This window comes from Apium graveolens, chromosome 8, assembly GCF_009905375.1.
Source record: "Apium graveolens cultivar Ventura chromosome 8, ASM990537v1, whole genome shotgun sequence".
NCBI lineage: Eukaryota > Viridiplantae > Streptophyta > Magnoliopsida > Apiales > Apiaceae > Apium > Apium graveolens.
The window spans coordinates 2,347,074-2,372,001 of record NC_133654.1 but is presented as its reverse complement, the minus strand read 5'-3'; the positions used below and the strand labels follow the sequence as shown (position 1 = coordinate 2,372,001).

The 24,928-nt window shown below is 31.3% G+C and overlaps 2 protein-coding genes across 2 annotated transcripts; both read right to left on the bottom strand.

Moving 5' to 3' along the window:
* Positions 1-521: 521 nt before the first annotated feature.
* LOC141677655 (BURP domain protein USPL1-like) lies at positions 522-1,409 on the bottom strand. The gene has a single exon (XM_074483663.1). It carries the CDS (start codon positions 1,407-1,409, stop codon positions 522-524), a length of 888 nt encoding a protein of 295 aa, XP_074339764.1.
* Positions 1,410-11,011: 9,602 nt separating this feature from the next.
* On the bottom strand, positions 11,012-11,968 carry LOC141676764 (BURP domain-containing protein 5-like). Its single transcript, XM_074482475.1, has one exon. It carries the CDS (start codon positions 11,888-11,890, stop codon positions 11,231-11,233), a length of 660 nt encoding a protein of 219 aa, XP_074338576.1. The 5' UTR covers positions 11,891-11,968; the 3' UTR covers positions 11,012-11,230.
* Positions 11,969-24,928: the final 12,960 nt, after the last annotated feature.

The window sequence follows — 24,928 nt, the reverse complement described above, 5'->3', positions numbered from 1 at the left end:
CCCAGTATGTCTAATTTTGCTATTATGATGAGTATTTAGATTTTCATATGTTCCAATAATCTGATGAGTCCGTATATAATCCTTTTTTCCTTTCATGGATAAGATGATGATTATATCCTTTGATTATTAAGTAAAACATTAAGTTAGCCATTAGTCGAAAATTTCAAAACACGTTTATTTTATAACAGTAACGTAATAAGACTTACATGCATGCTTCTGAGTCCAATTAATGAACAAGCAAAGGAAAATAGGTGCAACAAGTTTGGACATTCCATGTTAAAATACACATTTGTCCGCTAACATGTTAAAAACAGAGACTTGCATGGTATTACTTGCAAACAAAGACGAATATATATTGTACGAAGCAGCGTACATATCCAACCACAAATGAAAGCAACTAGAAAAACCACAAACGACCGACTTAACCAACTACATATTGATAATGGAAGACTGGACGGTACAGTCCGCAACACGAAGAACTGATTATTTAGCTAGCTAGTCCAGTCTTCTTCATCCACAGATTAGTTTCCTAGCCACATTATGTCGTCTGTGGAAAGAAAATGACAGACCGGAACAAAGCCAGGCTTTATCCCGAGGACTTGAAAAGCTATGTGGTCTGCGGACCAAGATCTTGTATCCATGTGACATACAGATACAGCATCCATTCTTGTACCATCATGATCCCCAACAATCGGCACAACTCGGGCTATGCTATTTTGCACCTTATGGCAACTGTACATAGCATACGGTAGATAACTCATCTTATGACACCCGGCCACGGGCTGGTGCGCCATAGTTTTCGGGGTGTCAACAATGGTGTAAAGCTGCCATCTCCCGGCATTGGCAGATATAGGGATCACCTTCCTACTCCCTATACTTGAAGTGACAAACTCGAACATTGATTGAAACGAATACACACAAGCTGCGTCCATCTTTGGGACAGCCGGATCACCGCATTGTAGTTGATCATTGGTCGCATGGTTGGTTGGGGGTTCCTTCAGCAGTTGTGCGGAGGCAGGTCCATTATTGGAGAAGAACAACGGTAGCTTCTTTCCCACGGGATAAACATCCTCGTAACGGTGGAAGAGGGTGAGGTTTATAAAAGAGAAATCAACTTTTGGGGCTCTCTCTCTGAGGCCGTACACTTTAACATCAAGAGCAGAGTATAATTTGGCAATCATATCCAAGGTTACCCCATCCTTAAAGTTTTCCTTGTTCCTCAGGATTGCTTCCGCTTCCTTTACACTTAAAATGGTTTCGTGAAGAGGAGCGTTTCGAGCGTTTAGTATCGTGGAGTTTCTTTGATGTGCCTTTATTTGATTGTACAAATTTTCTTCTTCAGTATTCAGTGAAGCACATAGTGGAAAGACGATGACAAGGAAGACACAAAGGTTAAGCAGCAGATTCATCCTTACTGTGTTTGCTTTAGCAGAATGTGATTTTGAATGCAACCCATGGCCCCTTTTTATATAGTTTGATGTGGACCAAATTCCACTTTATTTATCAATTATATAATTCTAATATAAAATCATCCATTGATATCTAGAGGGATCTTTTGGCTTGTTCCAACCCTAGAAATATTTAACTAAAAAAGCTATGAATGTTTATTTGAATTAAATAAATCTTAATTTATTATATTTAAAATCCTTATGGGACGACATGATAAGCTCTTAATCACTTGAAACCGTGCTCAATTCCGTACCTATTCTACTTTCACATAGGGCATAATATAATTTCAGACCGGCCGCAAGAGCGCCCTCAAATTTTAAAGGACACGTTTTATTCGTTAAACACAAAATCTGTGAAAATATTCCCTTATCTCTGGGAAGAAGTGTAAATTTTGTGGAGGTTAAAAAATAGAACAAGAAAACTGACTCCAACCTATCAACCATTACCTTATTCATGTTCCTAGATTTATGCTAACAACCAAATTAAACTATTTAAATAACTAGATACCACAACTAATAATACTCAATTCAATTATTCAGACACTAAGATTAGATTACCAAAGTTCCCACACATTTGTATATATATTTTGTATAAAAAAATTAAAAATAAGCATAAATTTATTTTTTGAACAAAAGTAATGAACAAGTAAAAGAGAAGTCAAAAAATTATAATTTATTATATTGAGCGAAATTATAAGATATCATTTATGAAATATTAATTTTTTAGTAAATAATTTATACTATTGATTTTAATAATAAAATACAACGACGAACAATAATTTTCATTTAAAACATGTGTACACTATTCATTTTTCAATAATTATTTTTAGGTGATTAATTAAAATTTAGATTATATTAATATATATTTAATATTTATATATTAAATGTACGAGGCCGTCCGTCAGCGATTGCAAGTGAAGCTGACAGCCCTCCAATTTTCATGGGTCCACCTATTTAATTCCAACTACTCTTACTTAATTTTCTCATGTACAATTTTGGAGTTTTTCTTTTTTTTGATAAATCACAAGTAATAATGGAGCCTTTTTCTTTCACAATAAACGTATCCTCACATATTTCATTTCCACCGCCTTTAAATAATTTTTGCAGTTATAATTTTGGACATTTTCCTTTTTTGCAAATTACAAGTACAATAATGGATTCTTATTTTTCGCAATGAATAGATGTCCACATATTTTATTACCACCATCTTAAATAATTTTTACATGTACAATTTTGGAGCTTTTCTTTTTTTACTAGTATAATAATGGAGCAATTTTTTTTTTACAATCAATCGATGTTCACATACTTAATTCCAATTATCCCGTATATAATTTTTGAGTGCATCATATCACGTGATCGCATCAAGACGTAATTTGTGTTCCTGTAGTTGTGTGTAATGCACACATCTTGCTAACATTTTGCTACGTCCCCGTAAGGTTTTTAACACGATTCTACTAATCTTGTTTAGGCTTGTGCTTAATTCGCTACTCATTCCGTCCTTATTTCATCGACATGTTTGATTATTCAATGGACAAGTTGACTAAAAATTTGAATTTATTTATTTATTTTTTAAAAAATAAAAAGTAAAAATTAAATTTTAGTTAAATTGATCACACATCAAGAACTAAAAATGAATAAGCGATTAGGAACGGGGAGTAATATCTTTTTTTCTCCATCATAACCCATATAAGCATTTTAAGAGAGAAGGAAGTTGCTTTCAAAAAAAAAGAGAGAAGGAAGTTTGTACCACACAACAGGGGCGGACCTAGCTCATGGCTAGAGTGGGCTCCAGCCTCTGTGAAATTTTAGTGACCCATTAATATATTATATATATAATTCAGTCTACTATAAATTAGCCCATTTAAATATTTGAAAAATCCCGTTTATATATAGCCGCGTTTATATATAGCCGCGTAGATTTTGAACTATTGCATAATAATATGAAAACTAAATGGATCACTATCTTAAAAATAAGGTAGTCCATTATCATATTTAATGTTGTAAACATACTAGAAAAAAGACAAGCACACCGGGCTACACTACTGCAAATAAAAAAGGTCTTTTTATCGGTTATTATATTGTTCATCAATCATTTTTGAATAGATTTTTGTTCTTTAATGATATTATTTATTTATTTATTTGATCTGTTGGGTTGATTGATTTATTTTGTTCCTTATTTGAAGTTATTTAGTTTTCTTTTTATTTATAATTGAATATAATGCAATTGATTGAATGTGAGTACCAATATATCATTAAATTAAATATGTGTATATTATAATTTTAATACACTAAATGTGTATTAGGTCAAATATTTATTTTTATTCCGAATAAATTTTACTTTATTTTTTCACCATAAATTAGTATTTTATTACTTGTTTTTGTTGAACTCTGGTGATTTTACTATTACATATATAGGATTAGCAAAAAAAAAAATATTCCAGCCCCAGTAAGTTAAGAATCATGGGCCCGCCCCTGCCACACAGGGTAGCTTTGGTATCCCCATCGATTGCTTATAAGTCAAAATTAAATCATAATTTTTAACAGAATATTTCAAACGATTTCGTATTTATATACTGTCAATAATCAAATCAAGTAATATAAAATGCGGCGAAGGGGATGACATTCGAATGTCCATCACGCTATCTTAAGAGGTGGCTATATAAATATGTAAACGGTTTTTTATTATATATTTATGGTTATATAATAAGCGCGAAATTTTATAAATTTAGCATTTTGATTGATTTTATAACGGTTTTCTATTATATATTTATTTTATTTAAATCAAATAAAATAATCAAAAAATTAAAAATAATTAGTTGATAAAATTTTAAAAATCTAACAATATTATCTAAATTAGTAGAACTCAGAACCTTTCATTTGGATATAATATCATTCATAAAAAATGTGTGAAAATCAATATATAATATTTTTAAGAATTTCGACTAACAATAGAGTGTTATTTTTTCTACAATTTTTAAATGAGTGTCTAATTTGAGTCAGTTTTGTAATCAGTGACTCACTTGATACATTTGTATGCATTAAGTGACCTATTTCATAATTAAGCCTTATTTAAAAACGAAATAAGATACTTCTAGGATAACCTGATAACCTTAAAAATAGGTCAAATGAAAGATGTACTAATATTTTAAGACACTTCAAATATACCGTTGGAGCTTTCTATTTTCTCGTTTGCGTTAAATTTTGGTTTAGGACACCATTTAAGGTATCCGTTGGGCTTGCTCTAACGTATTGTGGCCTAACTGGATCAAGTTTCTTGTTTATGCTTACTTGATTGAAACATAATACAGGGCCAACAAGTGTCCCTTTTTTTACTAGCGTTAAAAATTGAAACTGATTTATAAAAATTGTTCTGTTATTTCTTAGAGCAACTTCAACGGTGGGTGCCAAGAGGGGTGCCAACATTAAGTGGCATGATATGACTTGACACTCTTGTTAGCACTCAATTGAAGTGAAGGGTTTCGAGGTGTATACGCAACAAAAAATAATGAATAAAAACTATAAAAAAATGAAAACTTTCGAAACCCCTCGCAGGATCCATGCAAAAACTGATATTTAATCTGCGGTTTATGTTATGGGTAAAAAAACTAAGGTTGATTTAATGATGTATTTAATGCTAAGGTTTGTGAGCTCAAGGCTCTATTTTACTGCTCTCGTGTTTCCGTGACTCGATCTGCCTTCATAAGATGCCTCTTTGTCAAGGATCAAGTCAAAAAACGTAATCCTGATTTATGGGGTGATGCCCCTTATATAGGCATGAGAAGTCTTAAAATAGACTAGGCTTAGGAGACTTGGTGGACAAGTCTCAGATTGAGAATGGACTTTGGAGTCCTAGAATATATGGATTTGCTTCCTTAGAGGACTGTGTGGCTTGAGGACTACTCTTTTGAGAGTTTGATTCTGATTTGAACTTGATTTCCCAATTATAACTTGGCTGATACATGACCTACAAATTTAATAATAAATCCTTAGTATCTGGGTACTTTGATCCCAATTAATGTCATATCAATTATCGAGCCTTAATAATCGGGCTTCATCCTTAGACCAAATCGAGTCTAATTAATGGGCTTATTTATATGCAGCCTGGATTATTTTTATCCCCTATCATTTTCCCCCAACTTCAAGGAAAACATATAAAATTTTGTAGAAGTTAAGTTCCCATATACCCTTGCAGGGTATCATTTTCAAAGCAAAGTGTGGAGCGACCTACACATTCACAACTATTTTACCTTTTCTCGAGGCTTGAGAATGGGTTCCTTGTCCTTTTAGTGGAACAGATTTGAGCTTCCTGATCTATTCAGCTCCTCGGATGTAATTATCCTTATTGTCCTAGTTGCCATTGGACACAACTAGATAATATTTTCCTGGCATGTTATTGACCCCAAGATCATCTTTCCAATTTTTCTAGAATTTTTTGGCACCTTCCGATATTTTCGTAATTTTCCCTAATTTTTAGGAACATTTCTGTACTCATAGGTATTTTTCATGATTTTATCAGAAAATATCACATCATATAAATAATTTTTAGAATTATGTTGTAAATTTCTTGACTTTTCTGGGATTTTTTAATTTTTTTTGTGAATTTTCCTTATTTCTGGTCAAAATTCGATCAGGATGCATCCTGGTCGAATTCGACCAGAGCTCTAGTCGAATTATGGACCATTTCTTCATCTTGGTCGAACTGATCTTCGACTAGAATGCCTTCTTCCTTCGACGAGAAGGATGTATCCTGGTCAAAATTTGACTAGAACTCTAAACGAGTTAAAAACCATTTCATTAATCTGGTCGAAGAAAATTTCGATCAGGATATTTTCTTACTTTGACGAGAGTTTCTGTCGAAATTTGATCAGAATGCATCTTAGTCGAATTTTGACAAGAACTCTAGTCGAATTATGAGCTGATTTGTCATCTTGATCGTATGAAATTTTGACTAGGATTCTCTCGTGTTTCGACGAGCACTCTCGTCAGATTATGGGATATTTCGTCATCCTGGTCTTATGAAATTTCAACCAGGATTCCCCCATGTTTCGACAAGAACTCTCATCAGATTATGGCCTATTTTGTCATCCTGGTCATATGAAATTTCAATCAGGATTCTCCTTTGTTCGACGAGCACTCTCGTCGAATTATGGGCTATTTTGTCATCCTGGTCGTGCGAAATTTTGACCAGAATTCTCCCATATTTCGATGAGCACGTCTCCTCGTACCTTCTAAATTTTTTTAAACTCTTCCTTTTATGGGCTTCCGTTTTTAGGCTTTTGACCTAATGAGATTTCAATCTATTCAACTTCCCTATTTGAGCTATATATAAGAGTGGAATGAAGTTTAGCTCTTCACTCATACTTTCCTTATTCTCGAAATCTCATAATCTTCCTCTCATTAAGGCGATTTCTGGAGGGGATTCTTCCACTACTCCTAATTTTTTTTTAGGGTTCGACCTTGAGGCGATTTTCGGCGTCCTTCATTCATCACATTTTTGGGGTTTTGATTAAAGATCTATTAGATCTTCATCTCCTTCACTCAATCTTGCCAATCGAGCCTTCATCCCAAGAATTTCCATGGCGGACCGCGATCTTGCTAGGTTGGCAAAGAAGAATTCTTCAAAGAGAGGTACTGTAATTGACATTCTCACATACAAATATTCATCTCTTATAGACATGATAAATGTTAGGGGGGATGAATATCCCTCATTAGCTAACCTAGATTCTTATAACCATGGAAATAAATATCATAATGAAGATGGTAGGATATAAAATTTTAACCGCCTTTACAGACTTCCACCCTACCTAGGATTACTCCCGCACTTCCCGGTGACTGTACCTGTCAATGGGAGGGTGACACCTTATTTATATACCGTGGAGTCTTAATTTCAGGCCTTAGGTTTCCATTCCATGAGTTTATTCCCCGCTTACTTGCGGATGTTCAAATAAACCCTTGTCAACTTCCTCCAAATGCATGAAGGAATATTATTTGTTTTATGGTTTTGTGTCTCAGAAACAATTTCCCCCCTCTCTGTTCCTCTTTTTAGAAAAATATTTCAATTTTACAACAGCCCTTTGAGCCATTTTACCGCAGCTTGGGCTTGAGAACCCAGAAGCTTAATAGTCTCGATATCACTCCACGTAACAATGTCAGTAAAGTCATGGGGAGTGATGGAATGGTAGGACCAATCCTTAGCATGTTTAGTGGATCCAACCACCGTATCGCTCCTCCTGAAGCCCCAGTTAGGCCTGAAGGAATGTGCCTTAAGTGGAGGATCCACATCGTCCCCCAACTCGACCACTGGGATATGGGGCTTAAGAAAAGAAGGACCGTCAGGTTTGCTCCTGGGATCCTTGTTTAGCTTGGCCCTCTTCTGGCGACCTGACTCCCCTTCCTTGGGCCTGTTGACATTATTGATGGCCTCGCAAGCTGAAAAAGAAAGATAGAAAGAATATTAAATTGCAAGAGAGATAAAACGTTACAATTAAAGGGAAGGAAAAATGGTTATCCAGTTATAAATTTACCCTTATCACTGGCCTGAGAGAGAGACCGACTTTCTTCAAGGAAAACTCCTCTAAGAGGGTCCAGGTGTCTGTTTTCCCATCATCTGAAATTAAGACTTGGTAGGCCACCTCCTCCTCATCAGATAATCTGATGCTACCTGGACTCCCATCTGACACTTTGCAAAAGGGCCTACGAAAGAGTGTGGCCCAATCACCCCCAGCCCAGGTCAGCCTCACAAACTCGTCCCTCCATTTGGGGTTGTTCTCAACTATGGAATTACTATCAAAGATATGAGGGATTTTGAAGGACAAGGGAGGGGTAGACTCTGGTACTATGTGTGCTAGATGGACTACCAAAGGTACCGCAGGCGAATGTACTCAGTGTACTCAGGAACTTGTGAAGTATGTGTATACCCGAAAATGGGACATGTAGCCCGAATGCGGCAAGGGTGATAACCGGGATACGAAGGTGTCATCTTTCTACTAGTAGAAAAGGTTACTATTATCGTATCACGACTGATCATCGTATACGGTGGCTCCAACGAGTGTCCTAATTCTTCCAATTTGAATTGAGATGCAATACCGTAACCCAAGCCTAGGTGCTGGGATTACTATTAAGGTATTCGCAGGATATTAAAATCCCTTAAAAAATTATTTTCATAAGAATGTGTGTATCACCAAGGAAAACTATTTTCGAATAAAACATAATTATCATATATGATGTTACCATACAGTCATTTTCATACTGTACATTATTATGCTGGGCATTATAGCTCACACTTGTTTTCTTAAATTGACACAACACAACAGTGAATCAAGATGCCTGCCATGAGAACCACAGCCAGGAAATGGGTAGGAAATGGCTAGTTGTTCCTTAGATTATTTAAATGAAAGATCCGCTTGACTCATCATCGATCGCATTGTGTCCAATAAGGTACGATTTCTCCTCTCAAAATCTCTATTTCATTGAGGTGTTCCAGAAGGAGTAAGTTATGATACACTATCACACTCCTTCAAGAAACTCTTAAAATTGAGACTTAAGTATTCTCCTTCACGATCTGATCGTAGAACTTTTATACTTTCCTCTGTTTGCTTTTCTACTTCAGCCTTACATTCTTTGAACACTTCAAAAGAATCGGATATGTTCTTCATAAGACACACATATCCATACCTACGGAAGTCAACAGTAAATGTTATGAAGTAGTAAAAGCCACCCATTGCCATCATACGCATTCGACCACATACATCATTATGTATAAGTCCTAATCGTTTGGTGTCCCTTTCACCTGGTCGGGTAAAAGAAGCTTTAGTGGGCCCCGTAGGTTGGGCCCACTTTTTTTTTGAATCAGAACATCTGTTGCAACACAGTAAATATGTTGCTGTAAGATCCTCTAGATGTTACTATATAATTCTATAGTGACGAGAAATGGTATGTTATAGTGGAGTAGTTTTGATATTGTCATAGATACCTATAATTACTGTTGAGAACTTAACATAGAAAATGTATTGCTATAACATTTTTTAGGCCTATAGCAACATTAAATTGAGTCTATAGCGACATCGTTTTGATGTTACAAGAAGCCATCTATAGCGTAGTAGATCGACGAAGAGAGCGGTAGCGGGGAGGATATCCCCCAGCCGGGAAGTTTCCTTATCCGTGAAGTTCCGAAGTCGTAATCGAGCCTTGGGCCCTTGTGACTAGGCCACATCGTTGGTCACTCCTAAAGCAAATACATGTTCGAGTTATACTAATAAGTTGGTTCGACAACTCCTATTGGGTCTCAGGATAGGAAACCAAGTCCATATTGGTTTCTCGTTCCCCAAGAACTACGTCCTGCTTGATCCTCTACAAAAAGAGATACATAGGCACATTCTTAAGGCACGCGTTTGAGAGCTCCGAGAAGGAAAATATAAACTCTAGCGATCTCAGTCGCTTTCAGGCACAAAACCACCGGTCTCCGGTGATTTCTTCGATCATCGGCCCCCGTTGCAGATCTTAACTTCGGCCGCGAACCTCAATTCTTTGTTAATCAAATTTTTCCGTTAACACACATATTTATGATATTGCGGGATATATATAGATCCGTAACTCACACTATTTTTTATGCTAATTCACTTTTATAACAAATATACATTAATTTCTTGCTGAAATTAATTATTTACGAATAAGAAGGTGGGAGACCCCCTCACGGTTTGTGTATCGATGAGTGATCATTTAAATCTTTTCTCATGTCTAATTCAAAAAGTAAAAGTACACGAGGATAGATATGCATGACATTATTAATTTACAAATAAATACATGCGTGAGGTGGTCATGGCTGGGCATCAAGAATTTTAAAATACATTATAGAAATGAATTACCAAAAAAAATACATTTGAGGATTTTACATTGTGTTACATATTAAATTTCTTTATATTAGTTCAAATTTATATTTATATTTGATGAATCTTTATTATACTCTATTTATCTGTTTTTAGTTATCATGTTTAATTTTTAACTGGTCAAACCAGCGTTTGCTGAAATTTATATATCATATATAATTGTAAAAATATATATATATAAATTATTCATCATAATAAAGTACATCCAATTTACTTTAAAATATAATTTTTAGCTTTTAAAAATATAATTTATCATCTATTTTAAAAAAAAAACGAGATTATTGTTCGTATATCGTTTTCGATTCTAAGCCGTGTTAATTACATTTCCTCTATATAACTTAATTCGTTTCGGTGTTATTTACCTATGTTATAATCTCCCAGTATGTCTAATTTTGCTATTGTGATGAGTATTTAGATTTTCATATGTTCCAATAATCTGATGAGTCCGTATATAATCCTTTTTTCCTTTCATGGATAAGATGATGATTATATCCTTTGATTATTAAGTAAAACATTAAGTTAGCCATTAGTCGAAAATTTCAAAACACGTTTATTTTATAACAGTAACGTAATAAGACTTACATGCATGCTTCTGAGTCCAATTAATGAACAAGCAAAGGAAAATAGGTGCAACAAGTTTGGACATTCCATGTTAAAATACACATTTGTCCGCTAATATGTTAAAAACAGAGACTTGCATGGTATTACTTGCAAACAAAGACGAATATATATTGTACGAAGCAGCGTACATATCCAACCACAAATGAAAGCAACTAGAAAAACCACAAACGACCGACTTAACCAACTACATATTGATAATGGAAGACTGGACGGTACAGTCCGCAACACGAAGAACTGATTATTTAGCTAGCTAGTCCAGTCTTCTTCATCCACAGATTAGTTTCCTAGCCACATTATGTCGTCTGTGGAAAGAAAATGACAGACCGGAACAAAGCCAGGCTTTATCCCGAGGACTTGAAAAGCTATGTGGTCTGCGGACCAAGATCTTGTATCCATGTGACATACAGATACAGCATCCATTCTTGTACCATCATGATCCCCAACAATCGGCACAACTCGGGCTATGCTATTTTGCACCTTATGGCAACTGTACATAGCATACGGTAGATAACTCATCTTATGACACCCGGCCACGGGCTGGTGCGCCATAGTTTTCGGGGTGTCAACAATGGTGTAAAGCTGCCATCTCCCGGCATTGGCAGATATAGGGATCACCTTCCTACTCCCTATACTTGAAGTGACAAACTCGAACATTGATTGAAACGAATACACACAAGCTGCGTCCATCTTTGGGACAGCCGGATCACCGCATTGTAGTTGATCATTGGTCGCATGGTTGGTTGGGGGTTCCTTCAGCAGTTGTGCGGAGGCAGGTCCATTATTGGAGAAGAACAACGGTAGCTTCTTTCCCACGGGATAAACATCCTCGTAACGGTGGAAGAGGGTGAGGTTTATAAAAGAGAAATCAACTTTTGGGGCTCTCTCTCTGAGGCCGTACACTTTAACATCAAGAGCAGAGTATAATTTGGCAATCATATCCAAGGTTACCCCATCCTTAAAGTTTTCCTTGTTCCTCAGGATTGCTTCCGCTTCCTTTACACCCAGATTCGCGGGGGATCGTTTTTATATCTGATAACCCTAAAGAGGGAAGGCACACAGATATATAAATCATATTTTATTATTTCTCTACAATCCATAACAAAATTTCGCGGGGGATCGTTTTTATATCTGATAACCCTAAAGAGGGAAGGCACACAGATATATAAATCATATTTTATTATTTCTCTACAATCCATAACAATTTACACATAATAGTTAAATATATATCTAAGCATCTTAACATATTAATCGTATACCGAATAAGCAAAAACCATTTAAACAATTATAAAGTTGATGAATTAAGAACAGCTCACCGGAGTCCCTGGTGAATGCTATGCCCCTATTCTGACTTCCCCGTCATCTTGGGCTCTGCAACTTCAGGCGTCTCAACGGACTATCCACCGTTCCCTGCTTCTTCATCTTTATAATTATTATTATAGTAAATGTTTATTGGGTACTTGATCTGTATGAAATTTAGCCTAAATATATGTATTAACTGTTATGCTTTCTTGTTATAGATTGCAGAGATGAGGTTTTTTAGCTTGCCATTAGTGTATAAAGAAAAAGAAATTTGTATATGAAAACTCAGAGAATAACTTGGCAGATGATTTTAAACTCTTAAACTTAATTCAAAGAAATACTGATGCCTCTCTCTTCATTACAATTCCTCCTTTTATAGAAGGAGAGATTTCTATTACATCATATATTTTCCGACATAATATTCTTCTTCTTCTGTCTTCTTTTGCATTTATTTTCTTCTGTCTACTTTTTCTTCTGTCTTCTTTTCCTTTATGTCCTCTTTTTCAACTTTCCATCTTTTTCTTCTGTCTTCTTTTGCAAATTTTTCTTCCGTCTACTTTTTCTTCTGTCTTCTTTTCCTTTATGTCCTCTTTTTCAAAAGCTGAATCCACTTTCTGTAATTTGTCTGCCATTCCACCTTCTTTTTGACTTTAGAGATAAAATTTCTGGTAAATGTCCTTGTCTTTTCTGCTGCTGTCTTTTTCTTCTAGTAACCTTTCTTCTTTGTTGCTGCTGTCTTTTTCTTTTTCCTGAAAATTATTTAAATTATTTTTTTTTTTTTTTTTTTTTTTTTTTTTTTTTTTTTTTACAGTCACCAATATAATTTGGGCCGTAGCGTTATTTGTAATATGTTTTCAGTCACCAATTCTTATTGGGCCGAAATATCATTTGTAATATGCTTTCAGTCACCAATTCTCATTGGGCCGAAATATCATTTGTAATATGCTTTCAGTCACCAATTCTCATTGGGCCGAAATATCATTTGTAATATCCATAGGTCACCAATTCTCATTGGGCCTATCAATTCATCGTTATTATTACATTGTTAGGTCACCAAATTCTATTGGGCCTAACTTTCATCAAATAGTATTACATTGTATTATATGGTTAGGTCACCCTTTCAGGGCCTAACAAATATTTATGCAAAGGGATCAGAACATCCTTCTTCTTTTGTTGCTATATTCTTTAGAGTTGCCACTGGTCTCCGTCTTTGTCCTGATAATAAATTCTGATAAATTTCCTTTGTCTTCTGAGCATGATTGTGCTTTAAATCTGATAATCTTGCATGCATTTCGTTCAAAGCTGTAGTATCCCTGCTAATTATATCATTATTATAATAAATAGTTAGTATTTCTTCTGCTAATCCACCTTTACTTGTGCCAATGACACATGCCTTTCCTCCTCGTATCATATCTTCAAGTTTAGACTTCAATGTTGCTATGCCGATTGCTCTCTTGTTACACAACCAGTCGCCAAATTGCTCTATTGTACATGCCATGTCCGTCTTTAGGCTAGTATTTTCGCCTTCTATAGTAGTATTCCTGCCATACTTAAATATTTGACAGAGTAATATGGGTTTTCCTGTTAAGTCAGTACAGGCATCAAAAACCTGTATACCATAAATTCCTCCTGGTCCGTATGAATTCATGTAAGATTGAAGGCTTTGTGTTATAGTTGATGGTAGTTGTGCTATACTTGATAAGGTTTCATCTACCATTATTTTATCAATAAATCCTAAGAGTAATAGGTTTTTTACTACAGTTGAATCTGCGTTTTCCCTACAGATATACCTTGGGTATTTTCCAAATTTCCCATTTCTCAGGATTGTAGTATTGGTTTTATAATCATAGTACTTTTGTATTTTTTCAAAGGACTCGGTATATTCTTTGGTAAAGGTTACACGATCTTTTAGGGTAATGGTGTTGATAGTATTTTCTGGTATGGTTATTGTTTTGATAGTAGGAGTATTGGCTAGTCTTGATACAAAGGTTTCTGGGGTTTTTTGTAGGTTGTTTAATATTCTGAGTTTTCCTTCTAAAGTAGTAGTGAGTTGGCTGATTTCCTCGTTAATAAAGTTTATCTGGTCATTCTTTTCCTTTATCTTCTGAATTACTTCTCCCACCTGTATCATTATACTGCTAATACTTTCCATTTTCCCTGCTAAGATAGTCTGCAAGAATATTTTTAGTACCTGATATGTTTTTTACAATAAAATCATAATAACTAAAAAATGCTTGCCAATTTCTTCTTTTATTTAATTCTGGTAAAGGGTCAATTTTATTGAATATAAATGATCTTACTTGAGTATTATCTGTTCTTACAACAAATTTTACAGGTAGTAAATGATAATGAAATCTTTTAATCCCTAATTTTACAGCTAATAGTTCCTTTTCATTAATATGATAATTCTTTTCATTGGGTTTCCATGTTCCAGCTGCATATCCACATATTAAAGGGTTTTCTTTATCAATATCATCTTTTTCAAAAGCTACTAATACTGCTCCCCATCCTATATCACTAGCATCTGTAAATAGTTCTAACTGATCACTATCTTTGGGTAATCGTAGTTTAGGTAAATTTTCTACCTTTGTTTTTAATGTTCTTATTGCATTTGTATGATCTTCCTTCCACTCAAAAGTTTTATTTTTCTTTATTAAATCTTGTAGTGGTTTTCTTAATTTTGGTAAATCTTTTATATAATCTGAAGCGTAATTTATTATTCCTAAGAATTGTTGTACTTCTTTTTTATTTTCTAAAATTTCTTTAAAATTCTTTATTTTTGTTGATATATGTTCTTGTAATTGAATTCCTTCAGAGTCTATAATATATCCTAAATATTCTATTTTGTGTTTAAATATTTCTGATTTCTTTTCTGATAGTAATATTCCATGTTTTCTAATAGTCTGAATAAATATTTCTAGATGTTTTGAATGATCTGTTAAATTATCACTAAATATTAATATATCATCTATATATACTAGAATAAAATCATTCATTTCTCTAAATATTTTATCCATTCTTCTTTGAAATATTTGTGGAGCTGTTCTTAATCCAAATGGTAGTACTATCCATTCATAATGTCCTTGTGGAACGCTAAATGCTGTTAAACATCTGGATTCCTTAGTTAATTTTATTTGCCAGTATCCACTTTTACAATCAAATTTACTAAACCATTTTTTATTACTTGTTTGGTTGATTAAATTTCTTTTATATGGTAAAAAATATCCATCAAATACAGTCTTTTTATTTAGTTCTCGATAATCTATTACCATTCTAGCTTTTCCTCTTTTTACTTCATTATGATTTCTTACTAAAAACGCTGGGCTACTATGCGGACTTTTACTTTCTTGTATTAGTCCTAAGTTTAATAATTCTTTTATTTGAACTCCTAACTCCTTTTGATCTGTTGGGCTATATCTTATTGGTCTGTTTCTAATTATATCATTAGGGTTTATTAGTTTTATTTCAGCATATATTTTTTCTGTTTCCCATAACTTCATTGGATGTTCTCCAAAATTTATTTCTAAGGCCTTTAAATATTTTTGTTTTAATAGTTCTAAATTCATTTTTCTTTCTGCTTTAATATTACTTATTTCTATTGATTTTACAGGTATTATTCTTTTTAATACTATCCATTTTTCGCAAGGTGTTAGCAAACTTATCCTATCTTGTTTTATTATTTGAGTTTTAAAAGAATCTAAAAAGTTATTTCCTAGTAACATTTGTTGTTTCATATTATTTTCTTGGTATATTATAGGTAACCTAAATCTTATTTTTCCTAATATAAATCTTACATTTTCTGCTATTATATCTATCTCTTTTTTATGGTTATTGAATCCTGTTACTATTATTCTATTTTTTGTATGCTTCCATTTGTGTTGAGTAAATACTTCTTCTTTAGCTAAACAAATATCTGCTCCGCTATCTATAAATATCTTTTGTTTTATATATTTCGTAGGTTTATATTCTACCTGTGCTTCAATATATATAGCCACCATTTTATTCTATTCAGTAGTTAAACTTTCATTATTACTATCATTTTCATTTATATAATTTATTTCTTCTGGTTCTGTTTCACTTATATAGAATACTTCTTCATCATACCAGTTATTATTATCTTCTCTTATGTATTCTAGTTTCATTATTAATTCGGTGGTATCTATGTATTTTACTCCCTTTTGCTGTAATTTAGGACACTTATTTGCATAATGTCCCTTTTCATTACAATTCCAACATTTACAATCTGCTATTTTTGTTTTATTTCTTTTTCTAAACTTTCTCTTATATCTAAATCTCTTTCTATTTTCAGGAGTATTTCTATATTTTTTAAATTTTCTTCTTTTAAATCTTCGATTAAATGGTTTATAAGGTCTATAGGTTTTATTTTGTTTTCTATAATATTCATTTTGATTATTATAATCTAGTTTCCTATATTTCCTATACTTCTTTCTAGTTTTATAATCTTGATTATCACATCCAAATATTAATTTTTTCTCTGTAAAATTACAGATTTCTCTTAATCCTTGTTTTTTATCCTTTTTAATTTTCTGTTGAATTCTATATTCTTCACATTTTCGAGTTAAATATGCTCTTAATAATCTAATTCTTTCTCCTAATGTATTTTCTTTAGGTTCTAGATTATTATATTCTTTAGTTATTTCGGTATTATAAGGTGAAGGTAGATGATCATAATACAGTTGTTGATATACTAAGCTTTCATTAGGTAAAAACTTAGCTTCATAAAAGAATTTAGTAAAACTTATAGTATATTCTGGTAATTTACTAATCCTGCAACATTTCATATTATTTAGATACATTGTTATTTCTAATTTTCTTTCTACTGTTATATTTTCTTGAGCTACAAACCATCTTTCTCCTAGAAATTCTCTTTTTAATAATATATCAAATGCGTTTAACGTATCTTTCCAGCTTCTAGCATACGTTCTTACTTGTCCTTTTAATTCATAAATAATATTTTCTAACCAAAATGCTGCTTTTCCTATAATTGTTTTTGATATTAGTTCAAAAACATAATCCAGATCTTCTATATTTTTTGAATTCATTAAGGCTATATACATCCCTAAATTCCAATCTTTTATCCTTCTACTTATTTCTTGATCGTCGTAGACATTATCTAAATCTAGAAAATATCCATTTATATTTATTCCTTGGTGTATTGATCCTATGAAATCTTGTACTTCATTTTGTTGTCCTATAGGTATATTTCCTGGCATTTTAATATTATTTTTAGTTATTATATGATCTTCTATTTCTTCTTCCGGGTATGCATCGTTATCCATTATATTATCTGATTCGGTTTCATAATTTGTTTGTTTATGTGAAGTTTCTCTTTCTTCTATATCACCTTCATCGCTTTTCTCTTCATTTGTTATTATTGCATTTACGGTTTTTCCGAGGGCTTCTAATATTTCTTTATTTTCTTTTAATATTATTTCCTTTTCCTCATTATCTGATTCCTCTAAGTAATTTAATCCTTCTTCTCCTAGATTACTATCTGATATACTTGTATTACTGCTCTCATCTTGTTCTTTGTTCGTTTCTGGATTACTATCGTCAGACTTAATAATTTCCTTTCCTTTTAATTCTATTTTTAATTGATTAATCTCATTTTTTAAATTATCTATTTCTTTTAGTACACTTATTACTTCTAACTTTGTTTCTTTTAATTCTTTCTTTTGGGTTTTATATTTTTTTTTATAAAATTTATATTTATTTAACCATTCTATATTAGTTTTAGTTTTTAATTTAGCATTTTCTTTTCTTAATTCTTTTAGTTCATCTTCTCTTATTTCTTGTTTTATAGGTTCATATTTTTGTCTTTCTTTTTCCAGTAACTCTTTTCCATGTTTTTTAAGAAATGTTATAGCACTATGTTCTGTTATAGACATTTTCCTAAAATTTTCCTGATTTATGAAGCTCTGCTAAACCATTTATTGTTCTTTTAACGCCTATAGTTATTTTCGGTTTTGATTTGCTTATATCCATTAATATAGGTTCTTTAGTTCTTCCTATTACTGTTATAGGTACTAGTTCTGGTTCTTCTGTTTCATCTTTAATTATTTTCTTTTCTTTATTTTGTTCTAAACTATTTTGTATAATGGTTAACTTATCTAATATTTGTTTAAAGATTGGGATTTCTGATATATTCCATAACGCTGTTATTTCTTCCTTAATTATCTTTCTACTAATTTCTTGATTTTCTTCCATCTTTTTTAATATAGCGTTTAAACTTTCCTTTATAAATATTTCGTTCCAAATATCTTTTATTTGGTTTTCAGTATTATTCATATTTATAGACTCGTTTTCTCCATTCTCCTTTAATTATCCATATTTTTCTTTTCTTACCTTTTATTTTCTCTAATTCTTTTACTTCTTCCTCTAGTTTTTCTTTTTCTTTTAAGTATTGTAGTTCTTTTTCCTGAGACATAATTAATGTTTCTTTTATTATCCTATTAATAGTTTCTATTTCATCTTTCTTTTCATTTATTTCCTTTTCAGGGTTCATATTCTGTCTATAAATCTTAATTTATTCTGATCATTTATTTCTATTCCTTCATTGGTTATATTATATTTTATTTCATTTAAGAAATCCATTCCTAATAATAGTTGATAACTAACGTCATTTTCTATTACTCCTAGGCTTATATTATATTCTAAGTCTAAGATTTTTAATCTTAATTTTATACTTTTTGTTATTATTGTTTCTCTCGAGCTATTTGGTTCAGTTATTATTTGAGGTTCTATTTCCTCACATTTGTTTGAGTCAACTTCAGTTATATGTATTTGACTTTTTGTTGCTCCGGTATTTATTTCTGTTATGACTTCTTTGGCAAATATTCCATTAAATATTATTGTTTTTATTCTTAATTTATCTGATTCATAACACGGTAATCTTATTAAATCTAATTTTCTACTGGTCATACTCATTGATCTAACTAAATTTATAGGGTTGTGTTCTCTTCTAAAACTTAATCTAGATCCTTCTAATATTGGTTTAATTCTTTGTGTTGGAATTATTTGTCTATTACTAAAGTCTATTGTAAATTCTTCTGGGATTGTTATTTGAGATTCTTCTTTATGTTCAATTTTTTTTTAATATATCATTATATAATTTTGGTACTATTATTCCTAATTCCGTTTGTTTCTTTACATGATGGTTTCCAGTCATAGCATATACTATTTTAGTTTCTATACTAATTACTTTACTTCCCTTTTGCATTTTTATTCCATCTAATTTATAATATAATGTTAAAGATCTTTCTTTATTTTCATCTCTTAATGATATGCTGAAATCAGGTTGTATTATAAATTTTAATTTCTGATATATTAAGTTTCCTTTTACTACTGCTATTAATGAATCTTGTATATTTCCTATTATTCTATCGTCTAGTACATATATTTGTATGGGAGTATCAATATTTTTCTGAAAATATGCTTTTATTGTAAATTCTATTGCTCCAAAATAAATATTTTTTAGTTTATTTGCTTCCTTTTGTTTTAATTTAGATAGTTCTTTTTTTATCAAACCATCTGTTATTAAATTTATTTTTGCTTTTCCATTTATTGTATCTATGTCTATTATATTTTCATGTTTTTGAGCTATATATCTAACTTCTTTATTTCTTTCAAAATATGATGTTTTGAATATCTTTTTTATTGTTAGTTCTTCTGTTTCACTTTGGATTTGATTATATATATCTGGTTTAAAACTTAGAGTTTGTGATGTTCCTTCTTCGTATTCATCCATTTGATAATATACATCTTGTGTTTCACTTGATTTCTCTAATGACATTTTTTCAAACTATATTATTATCCAGTTATATTACTTGATAAAATTATTCTTTTAAGTCCTTGAATTCTTAGTTTATTATTTCTAAATGTTATTATCATATTTCCAAGTTGTTGATAACATCTTATTATTTCGTCCGTATTTTCTCTTGTCCATTCAATTTCATTTTTTCTTTCTTGCAATTTTTCTAGTTCTATTTCTAGTTTTTCTTGATTTTTTATTAATTCTTTTATTTTTCTATTATTTCTAGTTATTGCATTTGGATCTATCCAATTCATTTTTTTAAATTTTTTGCCTTAAATCATCTATTAATTTATATTGTTCAGTTAATACTTCTTTTAATTCTTTTATTTGAATTTTTAAATTAGTTTCTTTAATAAATTTTTCTCGTTTTATTAAAAGTTTTTCTTCTTCCAATCTTCTAATTTTTTCATCTCTCTCTTCCAACATTGTTCGTAATCTAGCTATAATATCAGATTTTTCATTTATTATTTGCATACTTATTTTACAACTTTCAATATGTTGATTTATATCTTTATTAAAAGTAAAGTTTTTATCTGCTATTAGTTTAATACTTTCTAACTTATAGTCTTCCATATAATATTTATTTTATTTATATAAATATATTAATTGTCTATATAGATTTTTCTTACACATTTGTTTTGTTTCTTTTTTCTCTACTATAAAATAAATTAATAGATTTGCTATTATTTTAGATTTATAACTTTTATTCTTATTTTTTAGTAATTTTGCTGGAGGTCTCATTTAATTTTTAATTTTTACTATTCATAATTACTATTCATTTTTTACTATTCATCAGTTACTATTCATTCCGAAATTTTGCTACAGTAATTTACTGTTCATTTTTTCCGGCCTATTTTCAGGCTCTGATACCAGATTCGCGGGGGATCGTTTTTATATCGAGCGTTTAGTATCGTGGAGTTTCTTTGATGTGCCTTTATTTGATTGTACAAATTTTCTTCTTCAGTATTCAGTGAAGCACATAGTGGAAAGACGATGACAAGGAAGACACAAAGGTTAAGCAGCAGATTCATCCTTACTGTGTTTGCTTTAGCAGAATGTGATTTTGAATGCAACCCATGGCCCCTTTTTATATAGTTTGATGTGGACCAAATTCCACTTTATTTATCAATTATATAATTCTAATATAAAATCATCCATTGATATCTAGAGGGATCTTTTGGCTTGTTCCAACCCTAGAAATATTTAACTAAAAAAGCTATGAATGTTTATTTGAATTAAATAAATCTTAATTTATTATATTTAAAATCCTTATGGGACGACATGATAAGCTCTTAATCACTTGAAACCGTGCTCAATTCCGTACCTATTCTACTTTCACATAGGGCATAATATAATTTCAGACCGGCCGCAAGAGCGCCCTCAAATTTTAAAGGACACGTTTTATTCGTTAAACACAAAATCTGTGAAAATATTCCCTTATCTCTGGGAAGAAGTGTAAATTTTGTGGAGGTTAAAAAATAGAACAAGAAAACTGACTCCAACCTATCAACCATTACCTTATTCATGTTCCTAGATTTATGCTAACAACCAAATTAAACTATTTAAATAACTAGATACCACAACTAATAATACTCAATTCAATTATTCAGACACTAAGATTAGATTACCAAAGTTCCCACACATTTGTATATATATTTTGTATAAAAAAATTAAAAATAAGCATAAATTTATTTTTTGAACAAAAGTAATGAACAAGTAAAAGAGAAGTCAAAAAATTATAATTTATTATATTGAGCGAAATTATAAGATATCATTTATGAAATATTAATTTTTTAGTAAATAATTTATACTATTGATTTTAATAATAAAATACAACGACGAACAATAATTTTCATTTAAAACATGTGTACACTATTCATTTTTCAATAATTATTTTTAGGTGATTAATTAAAATTTAGATTATATTAATATATATTTAATATTTATATATTAAATGTACGAGGCCGTCCGTCAGCGATTGCAAGTGAAGCTGACAGCCCTCCAATTTTCATGGGTCCACCTATTTAATTCCAACTACTCTTACTTAATTTTCTCATGTACAATTTTGGAGTTTTTCTTTTTTTTGATAAATCACAAGTAATAATGGAGCCTTTTTCTTTCACAATAAACGTATCCTCACATATTTCATTTCCACCGCCTTTAAATAATTTTTGCAGTTATAATTTTGGACATTTTCCTTTTTTGCAAATTACAAGTACAATAATGGATTCTTATTTTTCGCAATGAATAGATGTCCACATATTTTATTACCACCATCTTAAATAATTTTTACATGTACAATTTTGGAGCTTTTCTTTTTTTACTAGTATAATAATGGAGCAATTTTTTTTTTACAATCAATCGATGTTCACATACTTAATTCCAATTATCCCGTATATAATTTTTGAGTGCATCATATCACGTGATCGCATCAAGACGTAATTTGTGTTCCTGTAGTTGTGTGTAATGCACACATCTTGCTAACATTTTGCTACGTCCCCGTAAGGTTTTTAACACGATTCTACTAATCTTGTTTAGGCTTGTGCTTAATTCGCTACTCATTCCGTCCTTATTTCATCGACATGTTTGATTATTCAATGGACAAGTTGACTAAAAATTTGAATTTATTTATTTATTTTTTAAAAAATAAAAAGTAAAAATTAAATTTTAGTTAAATTGATCACACATCAAGAACTAAAAATGAATAAGCGATTAGGAACGGGGAGTAATATCTTTTTTTCTCCATCATAACCCATATAAGCATTTTAAGAGAGAAGGAAGTTGCTTTCAAAAAAAAAGAGAGAAGGAAGTTTGTACCACACAACAGGGGCGGACCTAGCTCATGGCTAGAGTGGGCTCCAGCCTCTGTGAAATTTTAGTGACCCATTAATATATTATATATATAATTCAGTCTACTATAAATTAGCCCATTTAAATATTTGAAAAATCCCGTTTATATATAGCCGCGTTTATATATAGCCGCGTAGATTTTGAACTATTGCATAATAATATGAAAACTAAATGGATCACTATCTTAAAAATAAGGTAGTCCATTATCATATTTAATGTTGTAAACATACTAGAAAAAAGACAAGCACACCGGGCTACACTACTGCAAATAAAAAAGGTCTTTTTATCGGTTATTATATTGTTCATCAATCATTTTTGAATAGATTTTTGTTCTTTAATGATATTATTTATTTATTTATTTGATCTGTTGGGTTGATTGATTTATTTTGTTCCTTATTTGAAGTTATTTAGTTTTCTTTTTATTTATAATTGAATATAATGCAATTGATTGAATGTGAGTACCAATATATCATTAAATTAAATATGTGTATATTATAATTTTAATACACTAAATGTGTATTAGGTCAAATATTTATTTTTATTCCGAATAAATTTTACTTTATTTTTTCACCATAAATTAGTATTTTATTACTTGTTTTTGTTGAACTCTGGTGATTTTACTATTACATATATAGGATTAGCAAAAAAAAAAATATTCCAGCCCCAGTAAGTTAAGAATCATGGGCCCGCCCCTGCCACACAGGGTAGCTTTGGTATCCCCATCGATTGCTTATAAGTCAAAATTAAATCATAATTTTTAACAGAATATTTCAAACGATTTCGTATTTATATACTGTCAATAATCAAATCAAGTAATATAAAATGCGGCGAAGGGGATGACATTCGAATGTCCATCACGCTATCTTAAGAGGTGGCTATATAAATATGTAAACGGTTTTTTATTATATATTTATGGTTATATAATAAGCGCGAAATTTTATAAATTTAGCATTTTGATTGATTTTATAACGGTTTTCTATTATATATTTATTTTATTTAAATCAAATAAAACAATCAAAAAATTAAAAATAATTAGTTGATAAAATTTTAAAAATCTAACAATATTATCTAAATTAGTAGAACTCAGAACCTTTCATTTGGATATAATATCATTCATAAAAAATGTGTGAAAATCAATATATAATATTTTTAAGAATTTCGACTAACAATAGAGTGTTATTTTTTCTACAATTTTTAAATGAGTGTCTAATTTGAGTCAGTTTTGTAATCAGTGACTCACTTGATACATTTGTATGCATTAAGTGACCTATTTCATAATTAAGCCTTATTTAAAAACGAAATAAGATACTTCTAGGATAACCTGATAACCTTAAAAATAGGTCAAATGAAAGATGTACTAGTATTTTAAGACACTTCAAATATACCGTTGGAGCTTTCTATTTTCTCGTTTGCGTTAAATTTTGGTTTAGGACACCATTTAAGGTATCCGTTGGGCTTGCTCTAACGTATTGTGGCCTAACTGGATCAAGTTTCTTGTTTATGCTTACTTGATTGAAACATAATACAGGGCCAACAAGTGTCCCTTTTTTTACTAGCGTTAAAAATTGAAACTGATTTATAAAAATTGTTCTGTTATTTCTTAGAGCAACTTCAACGGTGGGTGCCAAGAGGGGTGCCAACATTAAGTGGCATGATATGACTTGACACTCTTGTTAGCACTCAATTGAAGTGAAGGGTTTCGAGGTGTATACGCAACAAAAAATAATGAATAAAAACTATAAAAAAATGAAAACTTTCGAAACCCCTCGCAGGATCCATGCAAAAACTGATATTTAATCTGTGGTTTATGTTATGGGTAAAAAAACTAAGGTTGATTTAATGATGTATTTAATGCTAAGGTTTGTGAGCTCAAGGCTCTATTTTACTGCTCTCGTGTTTCGTGACTCGATCTGCCTTCATAAGATGCCTCTTTGTCATCAAGGATCAAGTCAAAAAACGTAGTCCTGATTTATGGGGTGATGCCCCTTATA